Raw genomic sequence first — 27705 nt, 5'->3', positions numbered from 1 at the left:
CATTATGAATATTCCCCAGGGAATTTGATAAGTATTCATTTCAGTAACCATTTTAAGCCAACACCACAGTGACAGCAACAACCACAAAAAAGCTTTAGTATTTTTACTAACCACTGCTTGAGGCAGGCAATGCACTTTGCCTTGTCTCGAATTCCTTTTGAATTATTTAATTTTTACCCCTGAATACAGATTTTAGCAGCCGAGTGTTCCCAGTGGCCTATCTAGATGTCTTGAAGTGGAGAAGTTGTGGGGGGGGGGGGCGGCTCAATGCTCAGGTTAAGCTAATTTTCCACTAGGAAAATTTATTTGCGTGAATCGAAAGCGTCGTTCATGCGCATTCACATTTCTGTCAGGGGTTTCGCTTCAGTGAAATTGATAGTTTGAACAGTTTCTACTTTTTTGCGAAGCGAAAAAAATACTCAGCCAGTCAGAGCTCAGGGACCTAAACGACGCCTTTGATTCGCCTATTGGAAAACAGGCTTTAGAGGGCACTAACTCGCAAAATAAGGTGATTTTTTTGTGCTTTTTAACAACTTTAACCTAGTGCCTGCATCACCCTGCCTACGGCCTTAATAACTCAATATTTTCCTGTGTAGAGCTGTTAGGTTCTATACTGCTTTCTGAAATGTTATCATACACTTCATTTAATCTGTCTTCATACAAAGTTTTTTTTTGGTGCAGACAAGATGAATCCTTCAACAAACTATGTGACTTGCTAAAAACAGCCAACATTATGAATATTCCCCAGGGAATTTGATAAGTATTCATTTCAGTAACCATTTTAAGCCAACACCATAGTGACAGCAACAACCACAAAAAAGCTTTAGTATTTTTACTAACCACTGCTTGAGGCAGGCAATGCACTTTGCCTTGTCTCGAATTCCTTTTGAATTATTTAATTTTTACCCCTGAATACAGATTTTAGCAGCCGAGTGTTCCCAGTGGCCTATCTAGATGTCTTGAAGTGGAGAAGTTGTGGGGGGGGGGGGCGGCTCGATGCTCAGGTTAAGCTAATTTTCCACTAGGAAAATTTATTTGCGTGAATCGAAAGCGTCGTTCATGCGCATTCACATTTCTGTCAGGGGTTTCGCTTCAGTGAAATTGATAGTTTGAACAGTTTCTACTTTTTTGCGAAGCGAAAAAAATACTCAGCCAGTCAGAGCTCAGGGACCTAAACGACGCCTTTGATTCGCCTAGTGGAAAACAAGCTTTAGAGGGCACTAACTCGCAAAATAAGGTGGATTTTTGTGCTTTTTAACAACTTTAACCTAGTGCCTGCATCACCCCGCCTACGACCTTAATAACTCAATATTTTCCTGTGTAGAGCTGTTAAGTTCTATACTGCATTCTGAAATGTTATCATACACTTCATTTAATCTGTCTTCATACAAAGTTTTTTTTTTGGTGCAGACAAGATTAATCCTTCAACAAACTATGTGACTTGCTAAAAACAGCCGCTCTGGTTGTTTTCAATTTCTATTAACAAAAAAAAAACATATGTCTGCAATATACAGTAATAAGGATATTCAGAATTGAAATAATATTTATCACAATTTTAACTCTAACAATAATTAGAGATAACTTTTTTCGGGAAAAAAATGTCAAATTCAATTATGGCAAAAGCTTTGTAATATCATTACAAGAGACAGTAGGCCTACTAGTATGTAAGCAAGGCATATCAATTGGACTCCTAATACTTTATACTTTAAGTTTTATTATTGCACTTATAGATGTTGCTTTTATCAGGTAATACATAATTATTCAAAGAATGTCTCAATGTTTTAATAACATCAAACCCCAGGGTCTTATGTCAAGTTTTCCTCCCCTAGAGTGGTTTTCTTATAAACTGATCAGCTCATAATGCTGGTTCCAGTCCATCAGAGTAAATGATATGCGTGTAGACTACAGATGTAAATATAATTTATGGTAACTGTTCACTCCCTGTTTGATGTGAATGAAGAAAAAAATACAATATATCGCTTAAAAATATTATAAATATGTTTTAGATTGTTTTTACAGCTTAAAGGAACATCAGTTCTCGAACTTTTTGGCAGACAACCCAAACAAATGTTCAGGTAATTTGCTGTGACCCACGTCCTAGGACAATAAAAAACAGATACTCAAAATTTGTTATTAACTGGTAATCAAAATTGAGAAATGTTTAAATGTCACTTAAAAATTTGAGCGGAATATATAAAATTCAATTTTAACAAAATCCTTAAATCTTGCAAACCTATAAAAATATTTGGCGACCCACTGTTTGAGAGGCAATGCACTAGAATGTTAACTTCATAGTTATGGAATGTTATTAGTGGTGGCATTTGGTGGCGATGAAAGGTTTTTGGCATAGACCTTGATGACTGATGAAGCAATAACATGGGTGCCTGGTTGAATAGATTTCATTTTAATATGGTGTAAGCCTGTGCTAAATTTCGACTGGTTAAATAGCATAATGACTATGGGCAACAGGTTCCGCGAACAAGTCATACTGCATGGGGATGTAGCCTAGTTTTTAAGATGCCAACACTCTAATCCCAGAACGCAAGGTTTTCTTTCTCCACACCAATCCATGGCATACCTAGGTCGTGCACGGGTGCCCACGCTTCCAAAAAATACTCATGCCCCAGTGGTCGCCACCAAAAAATCACACTCAAATAGTTAAAAAATCACCTTATTTTAAGAGCTAATGCCGTTTTCACCTAATCATCGAGCCCCCTCCAATTCACCTTCGCACCCCCTAATCAGCACCCCCACCCCAATTTAAAGATTCCTAGCTATGCCACTGACACCAATCACTCAATGAATCAACAATATAAGCCACCTGTTTGCGCCTGTCAAAAAACAACTCCACTATCATAGAGCATATGGTTCAACCTTTTGCATGTTTACAAATAAAAAAGAGAAAAAAAACAGTACTAGAGGTTTTATTGAGTGTTTTGTTGTTTTGTGAATACTATAAATATGTATAGATTTTTTTTACTGTTCTAATGGAACAGCAGTTCTTGTATAAGAGAAAACAAAAACAGTACTAGAGGTTTTGTTAAGTCTTGTTTTATGATTCTTCATTGCTTTAAAAGCAGATATATCTGACTTTTAATGAATAACAAAAATGTGATGATCCTCAAAATGATTGAGTTCCACTCAATTGTAAGTCATTAAAAATGAATATTACAAATTAATACATGATGTTAGATATCATTGATTCATGGCAGACTAGTGGTAAGAATATTGCACAGAATAAGCCATCTTGTAGTTTCAAATGCACCTATGTCAAAGTTCAAGGCATATAAAGAAGCAAATCACATAGCAACATAGTCTGCATTTTAAAGTTATATTAATTTTAGGAGATTAGTTACTACTACCATAAATATTAGCAGCTATTAAGTAATGTCTTATAAATATGAAGATGATAGTATAAGTTGTATTTTATAAGCCTTGAACTTTGACATTTACATGAGCACTTGGAACAAGATGGCTTATTAAATTATAAGTTGCATAAGTAATATAATCCATAACCACCTAGTGGATGGTTACCGCTTATTTGAGCAAAGATTTGATTGACCAATCACTAGCAACTTTCCTACTTCAAGTAGAGCCTCCTCTGGGTCGCCCTTATTAAGGGAACACTATTTAAGCAGTGAAGTGAGGGGAAATATATCTATTAAACCCTTATTTAAGGGACACATTTTAATCCCAAACGTGTCCCCTTAACTTTTATTTTAATGAATCATGTGCCACTAATTGTATATGAAGTGAATGTGATTTATTCTGCTAAAGCATTGCATGTTTCAAATAGGCTGATAGCTCTTGTATACAGACTGTGATTTTCTGGTAATAGTCCTACCACTTTCCCTATTAACTGCACTGTGTCTGCTAAGGGAACATTGCGACATTTCAATAAACTTGAATCCTGAAATTTAAAAAAATTATACACATAACTTAAAATGGCAAAACCTACATTTTCATAATTCTGAATTAATCCTGATTGAAAATACAAACATTCAACACTCCCGCAAGTAAGAATCTCTATATGAAATTAAACCATCTTCGCAAATTTATAACATCTGCGTGTTTTTACTATTTATTATCAATTGTCTCACAAAAGTCAGTGCCAATGGTTATCACCATGTGCAGTAAAATAAAATCAAATATGTTAAGGGAGCTCATTTTAAACAGATCTCCTGGAAGGGATTTTTTTTCCAACTTGGGGCCCCTGTATACATATGTACACACATACCCATCTCATTTATCTCATACGGACACATACGTCTGCTATAACAATAGAAATATAAATGATTAATATAAATAATTTTGATAAACTTCCCATCCATTTAAAAAAAAATCAATTAAAGATACGGAAAAAGTTATGCCTGAAAACATTCCACTTCTGAAAAAATATACAAAATATGGGAAAATTTGTATTAAGAAAACATGGCTTTATGTGCAGTAAAACAAATGTGCTACACATTACATTTATTCAACTTACCTTAGTTTTTATCCAACTCATTAGATTTGCTGGAACTGACGTCAGCTTTTCCACACTTACTTCATTTGCTTGATCAATCGTAATATAGTGAAGTCGCTGACCCACGACCTCCATCAGCTGGGTTGCGAACTCAGTTTGTTCACTTACAGTTGTTAAAACCTACATGTAAAAATTAAATTTTTAAAAATTCAATATGTTAAGGTTTGAAAAGCAGTTATACAGGTTCTTAAGGAGGAGATTTTCCCTAAGCTGTGAGGGTCTAACAGGAGTCTAAAAAAGTAAAACAGGGGTACAAGATTAATAGTAAATGTGTAGTCATAATTGGTGAATATATTTGCTGTTAAAATAAATAAACTGTTGATATTGTGTTCTATTTTTTTTCAACTACAACATTTTCCACAGGATGAATATCACTACTACACAATAACAAGAATAACAAGTATTCCATACAAAAATTACAAGCATTTTAAAAATCAATATGCCTTTAGCAAATTATATCAAAAAATGACAGTCAAGTGGTATGATTATGTGTGTATTAAAATGACAAACTTGTTTGTATGTTGTGTGAATATAGTGAAAGAGAGCAGATCATATTAAAACTGAGTATTAGGAAAGGTAACCAAGGCAATTAAATTTAGGTCTTGCACGCAACATGAAAACTTGGTAATTTAATGTAAGGAAATCGTCTAATAAACATGTAAGCACTTGTAAAAAAAGAAAGTATTGAGGAAAACATGATGTGATTCAAAGCAGATAGGCCTTTGTAACTATTTACTGCTGGGATGAGAAATTACCACCCAAGACTTGCCAACATAATTAATGGCTGGTTCACACTTAAATAGAGTATCCTGCTAGGTATGGATAAATTAAGCTCTTCATAATTTGCTTTTCGATTTTGTAGTATATGTTGTAGTCTTTTGCAAAATAGTGAGAAATTTTGCAAATTGAACGACATGGTAAAGGAATTTTATAGAATGTGTTCCAATAATTTATAATTTTAAAAGTAACAGCAATTTATTAAAGTCTGTGTTATAGCTATAAGAGTTGAACAAATTATAATCAATATTGGAATTGCTTGGTGTAATTATTTATATTTCTATTTGTTATAATTGCTTAAATATTTTCCAAAATTTTCTATTTTCAATTTTATATCAATATATTGAATGTTTCTGACTTTAAATGTTCATTTTTCTATCATTAAAAAGGGAGGGTGGGGATGACGGAAGCTATGTTTTCAGGGAAAGGGTTGGGGTTCTCTTTTATATTGTGAGGTCCAGAATTGTGTAGCCATGTTAGTTTCTTATCTAAATGACTTCACATTTTGTGTATTTATTTATTCTTTCTTTTGACTGGATACATTTTCAATAAAAAAGTACTGATTTCCCAAATTGTTCGGTTATTTTTTTAACAAGGTTAAGAATAGAAAGTTAATTGAAATTATAACTATTATAAAATCATTAGATTGTTAAAATATTTTTTGGCTGCTGCCAAGTGGTGGAGTGCTACTGGTTACAAGATTACTATGCCCCCACTGGATCCCTGTTGGTACCACCACTGTTACTGTGGGCTCATTTTTAATCATTACATGAACATGTGGGACTCAAAGACTAACCTCTTCAGCTTGTGTATCATAGCCACAGCTGTACAACTGTAATGAATGGAGTCGTTTAATCATATCCACATCAACATTCCAGATAAGAGCTAGCTGTTGAGCAACTGCTGGCCAGATGCTAGCTGGTCCACATTTCCTGAATCGGATCATGAACGACGCTGAGGGAGACACAGGAATGACCTCTGGGGTTGATGCTGTAGAGTCTTCTTCATGGTTTGGTGTTACATCATTAAATGATGAAACAATGAGTTTATTCAGAAACTAAAAGAACAGAAATGTAGAGCATTGCTTTTAGGTTATGATAAAAATATTGCAGTTCAGCACTTTCCATCAAAAACCCACATGCTATCAGGTTTTTGTTTGTAAGGCTCAACAAAAAGCAAGAATTCCTGGAAGGGTGAGAAATGTTAGGTGCCTATTTTCTCAATATTTCCAAATGTTTTGACATAATTAATAATTTCGTTTTTAATAAACTCATACTATGAATAACAGGCTTCGGATATAAATTTTTTAATTTTAAAAATATTTTTGTACAGCAACAAAGTTATATTAATTAATATGGGCTTGCTTTTTAAGTGGAAATTACAAGTATTTTAAATTAATGTTAGTTAATTAATATCAAATATTAATGCACAGAATAAACTACCTCTTGTCTTTTCTCCATTAATGCTAAACTGAAATTTTGTTCTGGCGTTTGTGGCACACCACTTAGTTCCTTAAACAACGTGCTCTTGGTTGGTGCATCAAAATACTGCAGTGGTTTCACAGATTTCATAGTAAATTTCATGATTGCATGCATTACTGTGCATAGCTGTTTGTGAAGCGAAACAAGTTGTTGATTGGGCGGTTGTTGGTAGCTCGCAAGAAGCATCAGTGGCGTGGAACCTTGAATTACTTGCCAGAGATCTTCAATTCGGAACACTGGAGGTTTTGTGGACTCTCCTTCGACCTAACATAAAAAATTGTAAATTTAAGCATTTTATATTTTACATATTTTTATATTTATTCAGACATAAAATTCCCTGAGACCACAAAGCAACAAGGTCCCATCCAATAAAGGCGTCAATGCTGAACAAGCCAGGAAGCGGCTATATACAGGGCCGTGGAGTTTAGCTAATATATCTGCCTACTGTACAAAAAAATTCAATTAAAATTGGTCAAAAGTTTTATGAGGCAAAAATACAAATGGTACAATTATTATTATTATAAAAATATTATATATAAAGCATTGAGTTTTATTTAAATAATTTACAAAGAATAGTTAAAGAGTAATATTGGAATTAACAACATAATTTTTGATCTCATAAAGTTGTTAAAAGAAATAATTTTGGATGTCTGAGAGTAAATTACTCAGAGTTTTCATCAACATTTTTTTAAGAAGAAAGACACGTACAACCTTGAACTTCAAACAGTTGAAAGCGAAGCGTCCGGCACATTAATGCACTGTACATGGATGTAGTCTGTCATTACCTATAAAACACGATGACTTACCAACTGAATGACCTCAAACAGATCACACGCTGACCCCATGAACTTCTGTAGTGTAACATCACTTAACCCCACTTCCTATGTGACAATAATAAGACATTTGGAAGGTCAGTGGGGGAGGGGGAAATGACCAAAACATGCATTGATGCTAATCTAATTAAGAAAAATATTTATTAAAGAAATATTAACTAAAAAACTATTATTATTATATTTTATTATATAAAAGTTGAATCTACAAAAACATAGTAGAATTAAATTTCTTTTTTTGTTGTGCAAACCTTGCGAAAATAACAATTATTTAGAATAAATATATTTGCCATGAAATCTATTTTAATTTTCTACTATACTTTTTTTGCATCAAACACTGCATTTTTTATTTTTCATTACAATGATTGTTTTTCTACCCTGCCTTGATACTTTCGACATTTCCGTTGCATTCTGTTGCTAAATGACACAACAAAATGTTATATTTATTTTCATCCTCTTGAAAAAAAAATTAACACTAAACAAGTCTCGCTTCAGTCGAATATACACAGCAGGACAGAAATGGATAAAACCTTAACCAGATTTCTCTTATATGACACGACATGCAGGCAATTACGCTTTCTCTTCCTGTTATGCGTTTATCTGGGTGGGTGTTCTGTAAGATTTGTCCTTCAAAAAAGCAAAGGTCTTTTTGACCCACACCAGCATTCGTCTGCTCAAAGTGAAAGAAGTTTCTTTTATTTTTACCTTCCTGCACAACCTATCCTTGGGTGCTTTGCCAACTTTGTCCATCAAATATGCAGCAGCTGACACTCTCTTGACCAGGAATGTGCTCCACATTAAAGTAGCAACACCTAATAAATATTCAAATTAAGTTAAATATGGTCATGATGACATCACATTGTGACCAAATATAGGCACATCATGACTATATATGGACATACAGCAGTGTTTTGTCAATGGAAATTTTATAGTGTGGACTCAGCTTGATGTCATTACCATATTTAGGCATGTCATATATATTTGTAATATATAATTCGATAGTCTTGATAGGGCTTTAGTGAAATTTAAATATTCAAATTGTACCTTTATCACTTGTTATTACACAACAAAAAAAATGATTTTGTTGACCAGGCAAAATGGCAACTGAAAATCAGGGTTGATCGGTCAGGATTTTTTTTTTTCAACTTTAGGCCTCGGCCTATATATTGAGGTCATAGCAAACAATTACTCACCTCATGCATTTCGGATGATAAAATCGTAATCGCGGGCTAACATCCACTGTAGTTAAACTATTGAATTACAATTAAAGCTTGGAAAGTGCCTTTTTAACATTTTACATATATTTTGGACTCTCGATTGGAGAAAAACAAAAAGTATTTTTGCAAAGGAAGGCCACCCTAGATTATCAAGATATTGGGTTGGAGAAGCTTGGCCAACACAGTTTTTTTTTTTGGTCTTGCAGATCGTCATTTTTATATGTTTTATTTCAATTTAAAAACTAAACCAATCTCCAGCAAATTCATTATATTCACTTGTTCTTAATACTGTACTATCAATTGCCTAAAGGAAGTAAGCTAGTGATGGTATCACCATGCATAGAAAAATAAAGAGATGTGTTTAGAAAAGATTTCCTGGAAGTGGGTTTTTTCAACTTGAGACCCTGGTAATTTATTTATTTTTTTTTTTTTGTTATTGAATGATTTTAGTCTTAGAACATACAATAACTGCATGCAACTAAATTGGTTGGATGATCCCATTATTTTTTAGGTAAGTTCAAAAAGGAAATTGGCATATTGCTCCTTCCACGTAAGTATTTAATAAATAGACAACATTCTAATATAAAGTAACATACCTTGCCTAAGACTGGCATTCTGTAACATCTTAAGGTGTTCAAGCCCCTGTGCCAGCATATCAGTTGCCTTCAAAAAAAAATTTTTTTTTTAATAGTTTGTGTAACTATTATATATCAAGATAATTTCTGCGCAAATAATCAATACTGACCTCTATATTTAATTTATTAAAAGGAATTCATTAACACAAATATTTATATTAAAATATATTTATTATTATCTTCATATAAATTATATATAAAAAAAATCAAATAAACTACATCTACTCATATACAAAATAATGATATTTAAATGATTTCATTTTAAAATGTATTCATGGCATAATTCATGACAAAATTTTCAATTTCATTCATATTTAAAAGTACTTATTCTTATTCAAATTCACTTTGATAATAATATCAATACATTTATTTTTGCAAATATTCATATTATCTCTACCTCAGGGCTTTTATTCCATTGCACAATATATTCCCAGCAACAGTGTGCCTGAATGGAGTCATGTTCCAAGCTATAGGGCAGCCTTTTCAGCAGATCTGACAACAATTCTATTAAAAATAAAAACATTAATCAGACAGCTTCAATGTGATGTCGACGATCTGCATGAAAGTAAAGCCTGGTTTCCATAAAATTGCTACATGCTATAGCTGACAGCTGTTGGCAATGCTGATTGGTCAGTTGAATTGATGGCCTTCTTGATTGTGTTGGGATCAGCCAGGCAGTGCAACTTTTGCAGTAAAAACTCTAGCGCCAGTGTAACGATTTTATGGAACTACACTTATGACCTATGACCTGAATTACAATAACAGGTTTAACTTATCAATATTCTTTTGATCATCAATGTTCTTGATGATGACTTATCAAACAAATTATCAGTTGACGAGGCGTGGATAAAATAATGAAAATGCAGATGCAAAAAATCACACAGGAAACAACTATATGCATTTATACTACTGACATGCAGTTTTAATCATATCACTAGAATATAGGCATATCTTATCAATATAAAAATTGACATACTTTGAAGGTGGCGTTTGCCTTCATCGTCTGCCTCTGTGTCCATGGTAACCATTTCTGTATCACTAACATTACTCATTGATCTCTGAACCAAACTGCAATTGGATAAAAATGATGGAGATACACTGTACTTCACCACCCACTTGCCTAGCAGCTCCGCAAAGATATCTGCCACAAAGAAAAGTAACAATAGTAATTGTTAGTACTGTGAATAAACAAGTGTTTAGTATCATTACCTTAAAATGGTCATCCCCACAAGTTGAAATGACAATTTGCCCTCCCTGACCCTCTACTGGCACCACCACTGTATTTACAACTAGCTGACAGGATAAAATAACCTTAAAATCTAGGGATGTTGACAATTTAGCAGGATTATTGGGGCTCACACAAAATGCGATTATATGACTACCACTTTAGTGTTGATTATAAACACAACAACTGATGTTCATTTATGCTACCAAGGCAAAAAAAAAAGTTAAATCAGAAGAGGAAAGTGAGTAAGTGTTATCTTTGCTAGGGACATAAATAATTAAAAATATAAGACATGAATGAAAAGTTACCTCGGCCCCCATCAAGCAATGTTTTGAGGGTGATATCGGTCAATGGCGTTTGTGTTCCAACTCCAAAATCCTGGCTTGCTGTCCAAGCAACTGTGTCACCTTTCTCCATGGGTGTAACAATATCCTAAAAAGAAGGAAATTTATGACATTCAATGCGAAGGTAGCTAGCAATGACTAAAATGGTGATTGTCACTGTGTGTAGGTTATTTCTCCATAAACATAGACATCTGCATAATTGTGCAGTAACACTTACACTTACAGTTTTTTTCATTTTGGCATCATTCCTGCAGATGCAAACACCACTACCAACCATCATCACTACCACCATTTCTCATGCTCCCATTCCTGAAGTAGTCACCCCTACTGTCTACCACTACCATCATTATCACATCATCATCATCATCATCATCAATAATATAAACTACAACACCTTGGTTGGCTTGGTGTTCAGAAGACAGCATAAGGACGTTACATCATGTAGCTGGTTTACAATTGTTCGCCAGGCCTCAGACGTGCCAAGAATATTCACCCAGTCGTGGCCTAGCTCTGGGGTCCTCACAGAGGCTGATTGGTCAGAGGTAGCCTCTGTAACATCAGTCTCCATCTGCTAGTAAAATACATTAATAATATTTTTAAAATGATCTGAAAGAGTTTTTCTGCCCATTTATTGCATCATTAAGTAACAAGTAAATCCTTTGGGAACCACTAGGGATCATAAGGCTGGAGCTTATCTCCAGTTTCTGTAGCATGAAGCAGAGGAGAATGGGATATGCCCCTGGATGGGATACAAGTTCATCAAAGTTACTCCAAGAAATTTGTTAGTACAGGTATAGCTGGGTGGACTGAAGGTAAAGTGACTTGATAAAAGACATAAGGAAAATGAACAGCAGGGGATTGAAAACCATATACCATATTTACCAACCGTCTCGCATTGTTCAACGGTTTAAAGTAATTTTGGATGAAACACACATTTTGCAGAAACACATGCTTGAGCATAAGTTTGTTACGCATTTAGTAAAAGTCCATGCGTGTTAACGAATTACCTCGAATTTAGGGGAAAATGTATTTAAAATTAGAAAAAATTGGTTTTATTAAAAATCTAAAAACAGTCATGCAGTAACTTGAGTCATTAGAATTCTTTCGTTATCTCGTTTGAGAATCAATTCACCAAGAAAATATCTCTTTCTCGACCAAAACAATCCAGCCAACCATGCATTTAGTAGAATCTAGGAGGCGTGTGCAGTCTTGCAGGTTCATTGTTACAATCCACAGTTGATTATGTGACTGAAACCCAGACCAGACCCAGACCGGTACTCTGCCCCTGGACCCCGGGGGTGTCAAGTGGCCCTCGGGTACCCAGACAACTGGTGTATAGTCACGCATTCCAAATTTCTCAGTTAGGTAACTATGGTATACAAACACAATTTGGTAAAAATTCAATAGATCATTTTAATGATGATTCACTGCCACCAACTATCAACAGACAGTTTTTTTCGCCAACCTGTTAGTGGAGGTTTTTATCTTTGTTGGTTGAGAATTAAATAAATTAAAAAAAAAAAAAAGTGTTGCATGGACAACCCTCACGGGGGGTGGAGATGGATTTGTCAGCCATACAAAAATCATAAAATTTAGCGTGTGACTGGCTTAATTGAGCCAGTACATGGGACTGGAACACAAACATTTTAACAACCAATCTCCACTTCATAATGGATAATTACCTGATCAGTAGAGGTGGTAGCCTGCGACGACACACCAAGAACTGACTTAATAACCATAGCAACAACCAAGGCAGCTCCAACTTGCTTCGTGTTCAACACAATGTCTTGCAGCTCAATCCAGGAACTGAAGTCGTCTCTCTTGGATTTCTTAGCAGCTTCGCTGAACAGCGTTAAGAACCGGTGTAGGTGACAAAAGGATTCACAGTTTCTTAGCAACTTTTCTTCATACCCAAGCCATGTCTTCACTAAGAGAACCTGTTTAAAAAAAACAAGACTTCATGGAATATTTCAATGATAAAATAGATAATGCTTAGTCATATATCGTATTCATTAAAATAAACGCCCCTGGGCATTTATTGTTGAGAAGGGTTTCTGAGGGGGCATATATTCAAGGGAGGCATTTATTAGAGGGAGGCGTTTATTTTCTTTTTTCTTTTTTTGTAAAATGGATATGTATACAGTATAAAATGGATATGTATACAGTATACCAAACGTCCCTTAATTTCACTGTAAATGTGGAACTACAACACATCATGCATCATCATTAAAGACTAATTGATCCCAACCAGGTTAGAAAAAATGCAGCTCTACTAGAGTTTTGTTTACAGTCATTTAGTGGGCGTTTATTCGAGGAAAGAATAAATGCCCTGGGGAGTTTATTCGAGGAGAAAATTTATTCCAGAGGCATGCTTAGTTTTAAAGTAGGATTAGTTTTTTTTAAGTATTACTTTCTTTTTAGTATGTTTTTTTCATGTTTATGTTAAATGCATAGAGGTCTCAATAATATGCGCTCAATAAGTCTACTATTATTATTATTATTTATTATTCGAGGGAGGCATTTATTCCAAATAAAAATAAAATACATATAAATAAAATAAAGATATATATATCAAACATTTCTTTGCAGGAATTCACTCGGTATAGTATGACGAATATGCCAAGTCAATATTAAAAAAGCTTCTCAGTATGACTAGATATATCTATATTTAGTTGTGATCCAATAACTAGACAATTAGCCTATGTTATTCTCATGGCAATATTACTAATACACTATGCAGCATACATTCGCTGTTAATGTTGCTGTAGTGTTATTGATACAAATATCCACGACCCATCTACAATACATAATGCATCAACAGTGCTGCTAAGTTAATGCCACTCATACTGTACCCTCTGCCATTATATGCTATGTTTAGAATTATCCAACACCCTTCAACTAAATAAAATGCCAAACACACCCTCGGGTAATTGATACAACCACCCACATATAAACAAATAATGCAAAAATGCTGTTACAGCAAAGCAACACAAACCCAATGCTAATGCAATAACTATGTAGCTGTCAAAATGTCACATTGATGGCAATGTCACTCAAAATGTTATTATAAATGTTATTGCTTTTATTAATGACTAACATATCTAAAGTGCTAACAAAATATAGAAAAAAAGTAAAGCATTGTCCAACTGTGCAACTGGAATGCAGTTCCAATTGCTGAACATCAGTTTCATGGGACTCTCATCATATTATAATATCATATTGATATTGAAACATCATAACTTTACTTGTTCTGATATAAGATACTCCAGAGGGACATCACAGGAATTTAGAAGTCTAGACATTTTGATGTCACCACTTTATGTTTTAAATCATTCAACAACTAAACAGTCAAACTGGCTACTATCAGACCTCAGAGCCCAAAAAATCAATATGACCTTTCTGTGATTTTATGACTATGCTAAATATTCACATTTAGAAGTGGTTGGCGCATCGATTGTGGCTTGGACTCCCAACCTTAAGGTCAGGGGTTTGAAACTCTCACTGTGCAAGTCGCTTGTGTCCTTGGGCAAGGCACTTTATCTACCTTTGTCTCTCTCTACCCAGGAGTATAAATGGTACCTGGTAGGATGTTGTGGCATTGAATTTTCTAGTTCTAATGATACTCCCCAAGGAGCAGATAAAGTTGCACTTTGTGCTGGTTTGCCATTGTACGTTATCCAGTGACCAGGGGTAATAACGCTCGCGCCTTTGATCATTCAATTTGGAATTGGCGCCTCATAAATTTTTCAGCATTATTATTATTATAATATATGAGAATATTGAACTATGTACTCATTCTCAATAGGATGGAGACTTTTACTTGACAGTAAGAGCAAATGAATAGACTCTGAAAAAAATAACTTAAATTACTAAACAATAATACAGTAATAACAATAATTAAAAAAAGGTGATGATAAAAATAAGAATGATATGCCATCACAGTATGGTTATGACAGTGACAAATAGAATTTAAAAACAATAACTTTAAAATATATGTTAAACCCACAAACAAAAAGCAATAAAAAAGTTACGATTACTTTAAAAATGAAAAAAAATGTTAAAGCATATTGTTACTTAGTAAGTTTATAATTTGATGATACAATATAAGGAGTCAAAACATTCACCAAGTGCTGGGGGTAAGTAAGAATCTCCCAGATTATTACCACAAATAGAACTTTATAATAGTATATTTTTCAAGGGTAGAATGGCTGCAAAAAATAAGAGACAATAAATACAATTTATGATTTGGTTTTGCAAAATACAAATAAATAAAATGAAAAAGGTATTTATATGCAGATTGAAAATGTAGAGAATAGAAAAAAAGCAGATTATGTAGAAGAAAGCAGATATGTAAAAGAAAGCATGTAAAAATGTAACTGCAATATTTTTTTATTCTCATAGCAAAAAGAATGTTGGGGTAAAAATTCAAAGATTAACACATTTTATGAGGACTGAAGCACTTAGGAATAAAATTTACAAAATAAATACTGTATAAATTGCAAACACAAACAACTTGCCTTCATCAAATCCTTTTGTAAAAAGATTATGAAAACAATTAAGAATGAAATGAAAATTGTCTTGAATATGAAAATTATTTACAGAATACTTCATTTGTTTTTATATTATCTGAATGATATTACAAAAAAAAGAAACATAAATATATGTCACAATATTAATTAATGTTCTTGCACAATAATAATACCTTGCATCTTTTAATCAATACTGGATTTAGAGCAAACATAAAAGATTAAATACAGTAACATCTCCCAATTAATGAACTTTCCAATTACAACTCAATTTGTGGCAATGACGTCATTACAGACACTCTTAAAAACTGTATTTAGAAATCTTCAAAATAATATGAAATATTATAACAGCCAAGAATGACAATGTTTAAACCCATAAATTCAAATAAAACTTCCTTTAAAGCAAGAAATATAAACTGTTATATTTGTGACAAAATTTTGCTCATATGGCAAGGCTTAATCCTACATATCCCTGTATATTATGTAGCTTTAGGCCCAGGGCTACTCTCACTACTGAGATGCTATAAAAATTCAAACTTTGAATCACAAATTTTCTCAATTAAAAACTCTGTTCAGTCAGAGGGTTATGTAATTAGGAGATGTTACTGAATGAAATTAAATGATTATAAAATAGGATATGATTAAAAGATATGAAATACATTGTTAAAAAAACAATGCTTTACTTGCAGTTAGTACAGGTACCATGGATGATTCACACCTTAGATGACTTGTCCTAAAGGATGTGTCACTCAAGATGAAAAACTCCCCCTTGCTTGACAACACAATTGTTTCATCAGCATAGAGTGAATATTAAAGCCTATGGGACAAAATGGCCAAAAAAAAATGTGGATTTTCATGTACTCACCAGGAAGTCCTGAATTGGAATGCTGAGTTGTTCAATGATTGGAAACAGATCTTGCACAGCACTCTCACCAGTTAAACAAGCTCTAAATAGAAAAGCACCTGAAACAAAATATTCCAATTAATATGATTTGATGATCTTAATTAATATTAAATACTTTCTCTGAAAATAGGAACTGATACAAATATGTTGATAAAATTTCATCGGTTTTCACATTTACTATAGAAGAACGGGTGCTATGAAAATAAAACAATACCAATAGCAAAAGTATGCACCTTGGTGTAGGGATGTTGTAACTGTATTAAGGGGTAGAGACGTTACTTCAAAGTTCAACCTCACCTAATTGTGTTTGGACTTCATCACTGAGATTCTGTTTAATCTTGATCACTGCCTGAGGCTGGTTGTCCATCGTTGTGTCCACATCTTTCTCATCCTGGATTTCCAAACGATGTTCAACTTTAACCTCAAAACACTGCAGAAATTGAGAGGTATCCATAAACTGGGGTTTGTCTTCAAAATGCACTTTTGATTGGTAGCGAGCCTTGAGGTAATTGTCAATCTGTTCTTGAAATTGCTTGATTTCTATGGCATCAATTGCCAATGTTTCTGCAAGAGTCTAAAGAAAAAAAAAACATAGCTGATGTGGTCAGTTTCTAGCTCCAATCTCCAATGGGGAGCTCTAGAAACACTCAGCTGATTGATAGTTTTTTTTTTTTTGTATTGGTGGCCGTAAGGGCCAATATATTTTACTAGTACTACCTCTATTATACTGCCCTCATCAGAGCTTTCGAGATCATGAGAACTTGTTTTATTTCAATTCTTATATATCGTATGTAAATTAAATTTACGTAAACTTCTTAAAGACTTTCAGCTAGATTTCAGCATCAAGAAGTCTCATTTAATATTCTGTTTCAGATGCCTATATTTGTTTTAAATACGTAAATTACACACATCAAAACAGCATATTTTATATGTGGATGATTTAAATATCTTTTGGATTATCATCTCATCATCATATTATTATCTGCACCCAAATTACTGCAGATACGATGTTATGTGAAAAAATTTTGCATAAATTTTTAAACGATAATTTCCTTCATTATCAATATATCTGCAACATCATCCTCATCACTTTTCTTTCATAAGTACCTCTCATAATCTCTTAAGATTCTGTGTGTGAAAGATTGGAACTCAGTTCTGTTCAACACCTTAATTTAAATATAACCATCTTGTTTATGTCTGAAAATATAACTACTAAAAAAGTTCACTACCTCCACACTGCCTTCATCCATCCTCTCTTCCATGTCAACACTGTTGATTTTTAAGATGCCATTGTAAGATTTTAGAAGACATTTCTGAGCCTGGCAAAACTGGAGTAAGCATTGACTTTCATAATCCAATGAGTTGGGTTCTTGTGATCTTAACTGTGCTGCCAGTGATTCCATGGCATACAGCTGAACCATAGATGGCACATTTCTTGTAGCTAAGATTTTGTTCAATCCCTGAAAAAATGTGTATAATACAGCCATTATCAATTTTAACTAAAATTTAAGTATTATTTGGTAATATTTGATATTTACATATACATTTGATTGATGTGATTGGTTAAAGCATGGTTAACATTTCCACAATATAGTCAGATATTCTCAACACACTACTGTACAAGTCAGATGGTGTACATTAACTTATTCCTGAAGAAATATAGAGTCTTAACCTGTTGCTTATATGATGCAATCTTAATATCCAGTAGAACAGGAGTTATTGCTTGTTCCAAAGGTTCTGTTGAAATAAAAACAGAATTACACAAATATTGTTGAATAATTGCCTGGGTTAACTTTTGTTTAACTGTTAAATATATTTATATTTCAAAGATTTTTACTCTATTCCGAACATCACATTTTTCATCATCATTTTGAAGCACCCACCATCATTTTGCATATTAGACCATCAACTTAACATTCTAAACAAATGATATTATAATTAGACTAAAGCACCTAATGTTGCAAGTAAAGATAAGAATATCATCATGTTTCAAGCCAGAAATATAAAAAAAAAAATACAGTTAAGCATCATATTCCTGACAATGCAGTTTTTTAACTAGTATATTTTTGTAATTATTTTGTACTTCGCCCTACCTTTGAGATTATTTCTGTTATGCAGCAAACTCGAGAGTTTCTTTACAAGATGCATATCTCTGGCTTTCTTGCTGTTCTTATCACTAAGGGCTAAATGAAACGGCACATAGATTGTCCTGATCAACCCACTAGGCTCCATCAAGACACACTGAAGCTGCTTATACATTCGCCTGGAATCTTGCACTGATAAATGACTATATCCTAAAATACCATGGCCTGGGGCAAGAAGTCTAACAAAAATAAAGTAAAAAATTGTTTTATGAATAAGTGAAGCATAAATCAATAAAAACAATTATATCAATCACACAATAAGTGACATATTCTGTATCATGTTATTGTAAACCAGATGATGTATTAACCACAGAAGAAGATTAATATGAAAACTCTGCATCTACAGTACATCGGTATTAATATAAAATTTTATCAGTTTCATACCAAAGTGTCCAAAAAAAGCTGAGAAAATCATTAAAGAAAAATATATTTTATATAATATAAAAACAAATTATTATTATTATTTGGTGAAAGGCTGTAGCAAATTGATGGTAGCCATATGCTTGCTTAACTCGAACCTTTCATAGATTTTGAATAGGAGTTATTCCTTATGAGGGCAGTATGAAAATAATGTGGTTCAGCCCCTACTGATATTAAGCCAAAATTCTGTAAGGACTTACTTACTGTACTGTAGTCAAAAGAAATAAAGAAAATTTCTCACACCTACCTGCATGATTTAGGCACGTTAAAAGCAGCAACTCTAGGACCTTGCTGGGTGTTCCAGACCTCCAAGATCCCTCGCCGTGGAGCATAGATGACCAAGAATAAGGCTAGCCTAGGAAATGTAGCAGTTCTACTTCTCTTTGGACTTTTAACCTGCTCCGATTTCTCCTTGTGTATGTCCTCTTTGACTTGAATCCAGCCACACTGGGCATCACGATACCCTTCAACAACATAAATAAAATTAACCCAACAAAATAATGGTTGAATTCAAAAATGTTGAATACAGATCAAAGATCTTATAAAGACAAGATAGTGTTCTCCGCGATTTACGTGTAACAAATAGAAGCGTCGGTCAAGGTTCAAAAGTTTCCCATTTAGCAAGAGGGCGCCATTCATGCGCTATTACCGAAGAGAAAAAGTAATCAGTTTTGGAAGAGGGCGTCCTATCTGTTGCCATGGAGATGATGATATATCTTTTACACAACAGATACTATCTAATATATGACATCTTACTAACTACATATTAGTTACACGGTAGTAAATTTACCTAGCAGCAGAAATAAGGGCTGATTTCAACTTGCTGGCTACTGCAAATGCAACATCTGACATTAGAGGCTGTGTACTACCCTAAAAATATAAGATATATTATTAAACACCTGCACTCATGTGCCAAATGCTATGAACTGGAGATGGGTACTCTGATTGGTATAAAGATATTTACCAATACTGTAGATAACCAATCAGTTAAAGAACAAACCAATGGTTCTAATAAACATGAAATGAGAAAAGATGCATATTACAAAATATTAGTCTAACCTCAACAGCATCAAAAACACCAACAAATGGACTTGATCCAACCGACAGGTATCTTGAACAGATGGGTGCATTGGACTTAATAGCCGCTGAATAGCCTCCCAGAATTGATGCTGTGTGTAGCTGATCAAAAGCACATGGAGTTATCACACCTGTTCAAGAAATAATTTTAAAAAGAAATTCATATAGAAAAATGAAAATCAATGTGAATTATAATTGTACTACTGTAAACCATTGTATTAACCACTGATATAATTACATCACATTTTAAATTCCATTCAATTCAATTGATGCTCTTTGTTCGGTATAATTGGTTAGTCTTCGTGATTACGACGGGGACTGTTGCGAAGTATAAAAATTGCACTGAAAACACTGTAGTGACAGTGTAGCGAATGCATGGAAACCAAGTTTTAAAGATAGTACTGTAGTGTATCTAGGGGTGCTTTTTCACCCAGTTGCTTCTCCCCCACCCCCACAATTGAAAATGTTTGAAGCAAAAAAATCAAGCTTAAAATAGTTAAAAATCACCTCAAATCACTTTATTTTCCAAGTTAGTACCCCTCACCTAATCATTGAACCCCAAACTTCACCTTTGCACCCCATCCCCATATCAAGACTCATACATAGACCACTGCTTAACACAGAAAATTCCGTAAAAAAACCTGAAACATGGAGATCTCCATGTTTGGCGGTCAAGCGTTGGGTTACTAAACATGGAGATCTCCGTGTTTGGCGGGCAGAGTGTTAACACAGAAAACACTGTTTGTCAATCTGTTCTAGACAGATAACAGAGTAATTTGAGACAAGACACTTAAGTTTAAAAATACGAAACCAATAATTAGCAATGAACAGTATTCTCAAAACCAGTACACCACGCTTGAATCACGTAAAGTAAATAAATGAAAGTAAGCACAGACTGATGTGAGTAACTAAGTCAATATGGAGTCACATGGGTAGTCTACTGTGATTAACCAAGGTAATATCAAGTCAAGCTGGTGGCACAATATGAGTAACTAAGTCAATAATGAGTCAGACTCAGTTAAATCATTAAAATATACTGTAAGCTAAACTTTTAATATCATTAATGAATCTAATTAATGTCTCGTTTTAAGGTTGGATAGAATTAAAGCTGCAGGTTGTTGATTAATTTACTCGTCCTGTAATCCGAAGGTAATTGGTTCAATCCTGCAAGAAGAACTATGATATTTTTTTAATTATTTATTTTTAGGGCTAAGAGAGAATTTACTTCAATAGTCCCTAATAGCACTGGTGATATTAATTGTTTAATCTTACCACAACTCACTTGATCTTCTATTACATCTTGGTTCTGTAACCCCCATTTCTTGTAGGCTAATGGAGGTGGTTGAATAGCATCAGTTCCACTGGCATGTGCTAAAAAAAAACCAAAATGCTTATTCTTTAAATACACAGTAGCCAATGCTTAACATTTATATACAAGTAGGACCCACTTATAATGTTACAATCAACTTATAATGGGTGAAAAGCTAAAGCTTGGTGATAGGAACTCGCCTTATAATCCCAGAGTACTGAGTTTGAATTCAAGTGAATTCTCTAACAAAAAATTAAAAAAAAAACCTGTTTTTTAAATATATTTTATAATGTACCATATATGAATATTTTTAAAATCAGCATCTGACAATATTCAAGAATTTAATGATATACTATCAATGTTAAACTAAGAAACATAAATCTTATAAATAATTATTATATTTTCAAATTATAGACGGGCCGTAAATAATATTGTTCCTACACTTTTTGTGTAGTTTGAAATTGGCTAGTAATAAATTTCAGAATTTGCATATTAAGAACTACATAAATCAGCTAAAAACTTAAATATTTCATGTCTCATGGTAAATTTCAAACATTAACAAAGAAACATAAAACTGAATGACATTAAAAAATGTGGAGAGTAACAGTTTAAAATGAATATATAAGATCTGCTTATTCAGTACCTCTTGCTAACTGGTTGCGACAAGCTCGAAGGGATTGAAACAAGCTGAATCCATCCACCAGTACTAATGAGGTCGGAAACAAAATGGAAAGCTCTTCCGGTTGTTCTGCAATTCCGGGGTAACGAGGTGCATCATGTGTCCGACACTTGAGCTTCAAGACAGGATCCTCGTGGAGCAACTGTGAGAGCAAGAGGGCACCATTCTCGGTATACATTCTAACATAACCAGTAGTAAATCCGACTATAACACACGTCCAGTCAGGCATGCCCTGGGAACTGCGTTGCTGGGATGCTAACGGTATGCACATAACTGTTGTAATACACTCCCTGCAATGTTTAGAGAATACAATACGTAAAACCTCAAATGAAGCCCTGGCCTTCTTTTTTTTTGTAGACTTTGGATGGGCTTCTTTTCGAAGCTACTATTGCAAAGTAAAGAGGGGGCTTCTTTTCAAAATGAATGCTGTAAATTTTTGTGAATTTGTACTATAAAACAATAAATAAGGCCACTGTTACATCAATCTGTATCATGGAATATATTTAACTCACATTAAATCACCTAATCTACTGTATAAACCAAGCTTGTTTTTAATTTATTTTGTTTTTTGAAATTCATGTACAGTGTATGTACTGTACTATCTCGAAAAGAATCCTATGCTATGTTGAAAGGAAGCCCATGGGCTTCTTTTTGAGGCTAATTTTGCAAATATAAAAAGGGGGCTTCAAATCGAGATGGGCTTCATCTCGAGGTTAAGCCCACTGGGCTTAAATTTGAGGTTTTACAGTACTGTTAAAAACAGCATTAATACCACAATACTGAGAATGTATTTCTCGTTTATATTGTTTAGATTTAATTTTTCTAATTTACATCTTATCGAATGTTGTTTTGTTTATGGCATCCCTGCTACAAGCAATGTTGCTTTTTAGGTGATGCCACCTGTTTCTTGTATTTTGTTGAAAACGAAATGGAAATAAATGTTATTGTATCTTGAAAATTATCTCCAATTATATAGTTTTATGCTCCATTATTTTTTTCTTTTGATTATTATGCTGTCCTTCAAATGTTTTCCTTTCTGGGATTTACTCAGGAAGTATTAAATAAATATAAATATATATATATATATATTATTGTTTATATTCATATATATAATATTATAATGTATTACACTAAAAATGATGAAGAGAAAAAAATTTTATCATTTGTCATATTAGAATGGGATCTTCTGTGCTCAACAGAAAATCTGTTAAGTACTTTTCGTATTCAGTTGGTTAAACAACACTAAATTTTGTATTTAACGTTCAAAATACTTTGTTGAGTTTGTACTTATCATGGCTAACATACTCAACGGTTAAATCCCAAACAAATAAATCAATTGATTGATTGATTGATTGCTTGCTTGATTGACTGATCGTGTTATACTGTTTAAATGAAAATGTCATACCCTTCTTCTTGGATGAGGGTCCCTTTAAATATGACGTGGTACCTGCAACCAGCGCCCTCTGTTTCATCTGGATCCCATTTTTCTGAGGAAAAATTCAAATGTAATGTTATTTATAATTTATATAATTATAATTATAATTATAATTATTATTATTATTATTATTATTATTATGTATAGTTACTGATATTGGAAGAGAGGTTTTAACTAATAACTAATTTAAGATTTGCCAAAGGTTGACCTATTTTTTACAAGATGACTGAAAACATAATTGGTACTCATATGATTATAGGATGTCAACTTACGCTGCAGAAAGATTGCTTTTTCTTCATAGGCTATAGCCAACAAATCATTGGCTGGAGAAAGGGATACACAGCAGTCTTGTAACCAATCATCCTTAGTTATACTCCCCTCCTTATTATTTCCTGCATCCTCCTGAAAAAAAAAAAAAAAAAAAACATTTCTCCAATGCTTTCTTTCTTTCTTTACACTGATACAAGTATATAATTACAGTAACGCATAGAGACCTATGTATTATGCGCTTTTTCTTCTTTTTATTATTATTATTTTTATTATTGTATACTCTCTATGTGCAAAATATGGAAACATATAGAACAGAATTAGATTAGAATAAGAAATAACAGGAAGAAGACTCAAGAAAACCTGAAAACATTTTTATTGAAACACTACATAAATAATGATGACAATATCAAATAATAAATGATGGTGGTTAATAATGTGTTATATTAATAATTAATATTATATAAAATATAATTAAAGTAATAAAAAACCAGATGATATGAAAATATTTAATAATGATAGACAAAATAAAACTTTACCATTTAAGTATTACACATTGAATGATGTTTACTACAGTCCTAAGCTTTTCAGCATTAATAATACTAGGCCAAGGTCGGAATGAAGTGAGGAATGTAAAACCATGGTCCATGGACCTATAATTAATATGGCCTATCCTATATAGGCTGGACTGAAATACAACTTCATACCTGTTTAGCTTCATTTGTGTCATCATTCCCATCCTCATTCCAAGTCCAATCATCTTCCCAGTCCCCTGTCAGTCAGTGAAAATGTACATTTAACATTTGTCAACAATTACATTGCAACAATACTGAATAATTATAAAACTGTAGCCCTAGCTATAGCAAGAGGCAACTGATTTGTACTTGTGACCTATTTTAACAGTATCAGTCGATAAATTATAGTACGGTATGGTTTATACAGGGAGACTACCATGGCTAACTAGGCTAGGCCTGGACTAGGCTAAGCCTAGTAGAGGTTATTACAAATGCTGACAGAGCTAGCCCTATAATCCTAAAGGCTGGATCATCAGCGGGGCCTTGCCCTGGGCCTAGCTAAGAACATCGCATTGTAAACTTTACCGATTGCATTCGTGGACGTAGGTTCCAAATGAGAATCTGAGTTAGCCGGACTGTTTAATAGAAATGATCGTACTGTCGAAATGTCTTGAAACTGTCCTAATTTATTTAAAACACATGACATTTTATAGTTTAATTACGTCGAATATGTTGAAGTTGGTCGAATTTTGTTTACGTATTGCATACTCCGATTGGATCTGCTGCAGATCAGTGAATCTCTTATATATTGCTTCTCATTGGTTGATCATCATTGCACTTGTTCCCACAGCGGCTACGAAGTAATGCTCTTAAATTTACTACCACGCATCTTTCGCTCGGGAACCCCTGGGGAACCCTCGGAAACTTTTCCCCCTATTACAGATTACTGTAAGATCATGTTGTTGAATGCTATTATTCAAGAGATAAAATAACATTTTGAAAACTGATTTACAGACGTTTTCTATACGAAAATCCATACATTTCCTGCCAGAACTTTAGGCCTACATTCAAAGAATGTGGGGAAAAGATGCTATGGGGAAAGATATTTCTCATTCTGATTTTATATAAAAACTTATAACTTAATATTGAAATTAGCAATTCAAATATTAATTGTATTTTTCAAGTTACTTTATGGTCTTTATGCACAATGCAGGCCCGGATCTGAGGGGCCACAACTTTTAAAATTTCAATATCAATGACGGTATTGAAATAAACGCACTCTCACTTCCTATTCTAAAATGTTGTGCTCCTCCCACCCCCTCCGCCGTTTTGAATAATTCTGGATCCGCCCCTGCAAGGAACCCTTTTCTCTGGCCTTCCTTTGAATATTGTTGCTACTGGTTTCAACAAGAGCTGGAACAAATAGAATATTAGGCCCTATACATATGTCTCGGAAAGACAGCTCGTAACCGTACGTAAACGTGAGTGTTGTGTGACATCATAGAGAAAATTTTCTCTATGGTGACATGCTCGTATCCTGTCATTAAATTTTGAGTGACACTCACTCCGGAAGGGCCTATTGACTATTAGGGAGCTTTTGATTTGTGCGACGACGCGACGCTAGAACGGAATCACTCTGACCGTCCTACATGGCGTCCTACGTTCTCTGCAAACGTAGGTTTGGCCAAATATGCGTTCCAGAATCTCGACGAGGTGACGTCCGCCTTAACGTTCTCGCAGATTACTTTTAGTTACGTCATTACGTTCTACGTCCTACCGTCGTGCAATCGAAAGCTCCCTATTATGGGATAAGTGACGGACGACGGTGGGAAAGTCTATGACGATCGGCTCGTATCGTTTGCAGAGAAAGACAATCATGACAATTATTATTAAAAAGACTGATTATATTAAATGTTTCTATATTTCGTATCAAAATTATTTCGTCAAACTCATTTCAAATTTTATGTAGTTTTGTACTCAGAAACATCTTCTTGTGCGTTTATCAAGTATTCCTATGTTTTTTTGATGAATAATAAAAGAATATTGTATATTGTATTGTCTTTTGGACCAGAAAGCAAAAGCATTTTCAACTTATTGAAAAGGAGATCATAATAACAATTTAAAGAATATATGACAGTGAAGACTTATTAACGTCGCATCCAAAAGTAAGTCACGAACCCAACCGGATTTCACATTAGAGGTACTCACACTTTAGTAAAGTAAATTATTGCTATTAAATTAATTAACTTCGATGTATATGAAGAACATGTCCTGAGTGGATTTCATTTGAATCCTGAAAGAGTACATGATCAAATTAAAACAATGAAGCGCACCGGTACCGTATATATGCCAGGCCATTTTTGAAATAATCTATAATACCACGCGGTTCTAAAATTCAAATGAAAAAAATTTCTTTGCACGTCTGTATAAGCCTATTCAGCTGCAAAAATCATGTTAGGTTAATGTTATTCCGTATTCATTAATGATGAATTACACGTAAGTATAAAAAATTACATTACATTAAATTACATTAAATGGTGCATAGATGAATATGCCTGGTCTAACGTCATCTAAAGTTAGGCCTATTTGAGGGTATGAACATGCTCTCACATGCTGTTTTGATTTATAGAGGCTTTTTACGGAAATCCTTATTGATTAACACTAGCCAATGCAGAATCGTGCAAGGAACTGCATTATTTAATGCATCTGTTAATTGGTATTTTTTTTTTCGATTTTAATTGAAAATAATAACTTATTTCACATGAAATTATGCCTGATTGTGGTTTATAATATATTATCCTAAAAATAAGGTAAAAGTGTTATATGTGTTGAATATATCGTGATGGAACGACTGATTGCTTAGTTATGATGAACAGTCGTATTGTAAAAAAATAAAAGAAAGTTAGTATAGTAAGTCAGCGAAAAACGGTACCGGTACCAATAGAAGACTCACGGGGTCGGTTGTGGGAAGGCGGCCTCTTTGAACCTAATGATGCGTTTTAAGTAATAATAAAATAAGACAATAATAAATGATATTAATGTATAATTAGAAACCAACATAAATTTTCTCTAAGGCGTTGCATTAAATCATTGTTACTTTTTTTATTTTAACATACTAGGCCGGTATCGGATAAGTTTATATCGTCATGCATAATATCGCCTTCATCATTATAGTTCTATTTTTGATTGATTATTGTTTTTATATATCATCAGTGATCCAAGCCTCCTCTAACCAAGGGGTAGGGGTTCTATGGCTCACCGAATCGGTGGGTGGGGTGGCACCTCTCTCCTGGAATGCTTTTAAAATGATCTTGAAATTCACGACTTTAATACCCAAGAAGACAGTTTCACTCATTTTTAAAAAATGTGATTACGGAGCTTAATGGCATCGAATC

General features: G+C 33.7%; 1 protein-coding gene across 1 annotated transcript; it reads right to left on the bottom strand.

The window, feature by feature from the left end:
* Positions 1-756: 756 nt before the first annotated feature.
* On the bottom strand, positions 757-25075 carry LOC117107740 (rab3 GTPase-activating protein non-catalytic subunit-like). The gene is made up of 28 exons (XM_033249492.1): positions 24896-25075; positions 24503-24567; positions 23801-23930; positions 23499-23580; positions 22058-22383; positions 21378-21476; positions 20088-20236; positions 19819-19898; positions 19556-19566; positions 19276-19492; positions 18558-18787; positions 18137-18201; positions 17694-17924; positions 16762-17038; positions 16426-16523; positions 15552-15563; positions 12717-12971; positions 11429-11605; positions 10999-11122; positions 10442-10606; positions 9863-9969; positions 9427-9493; positions 8319-8425; positions 7590-7664; positions 6745-7047; positions 6099-6359; positions 4487-4645; positions 757-3910 (listed from the first exon to the last, which is right to left on the bottom strand). The coding sequence occupies exons 1-28, from the start codon at positions 25014-25016 to the stop codon at positions 3764-3766; spliced, it is 4140 nt and encodes a 1379-aa protein (XP_033105383.1). The 5' UTR covers positions 25017-25075; the 3' UTR covers positions 757-3763.
* Positions 25076-27705: the final 2630 nt, after the last annotated feature.

Source organism: Anneissia japonica, unplaced genomic scaffold (genome assembly GCF_011630105.1).
Source record: "Anneissia japonica isolate Jap-2015-1 unplaced genomic scaffold, ASM1163010v1 scaffold287871_len1641731_cov197, whole genome shotgun sequence".
Taxonomy (NCBI): Eukaryota; Metazoa; Echinodermata; class Crinoidea; order Comatulida; family Comatulidae; genus Anneissia; species Anneissia japonica.
This window is presented reverse-complemented; position numbering and strand designations above follow the sequence as displayed.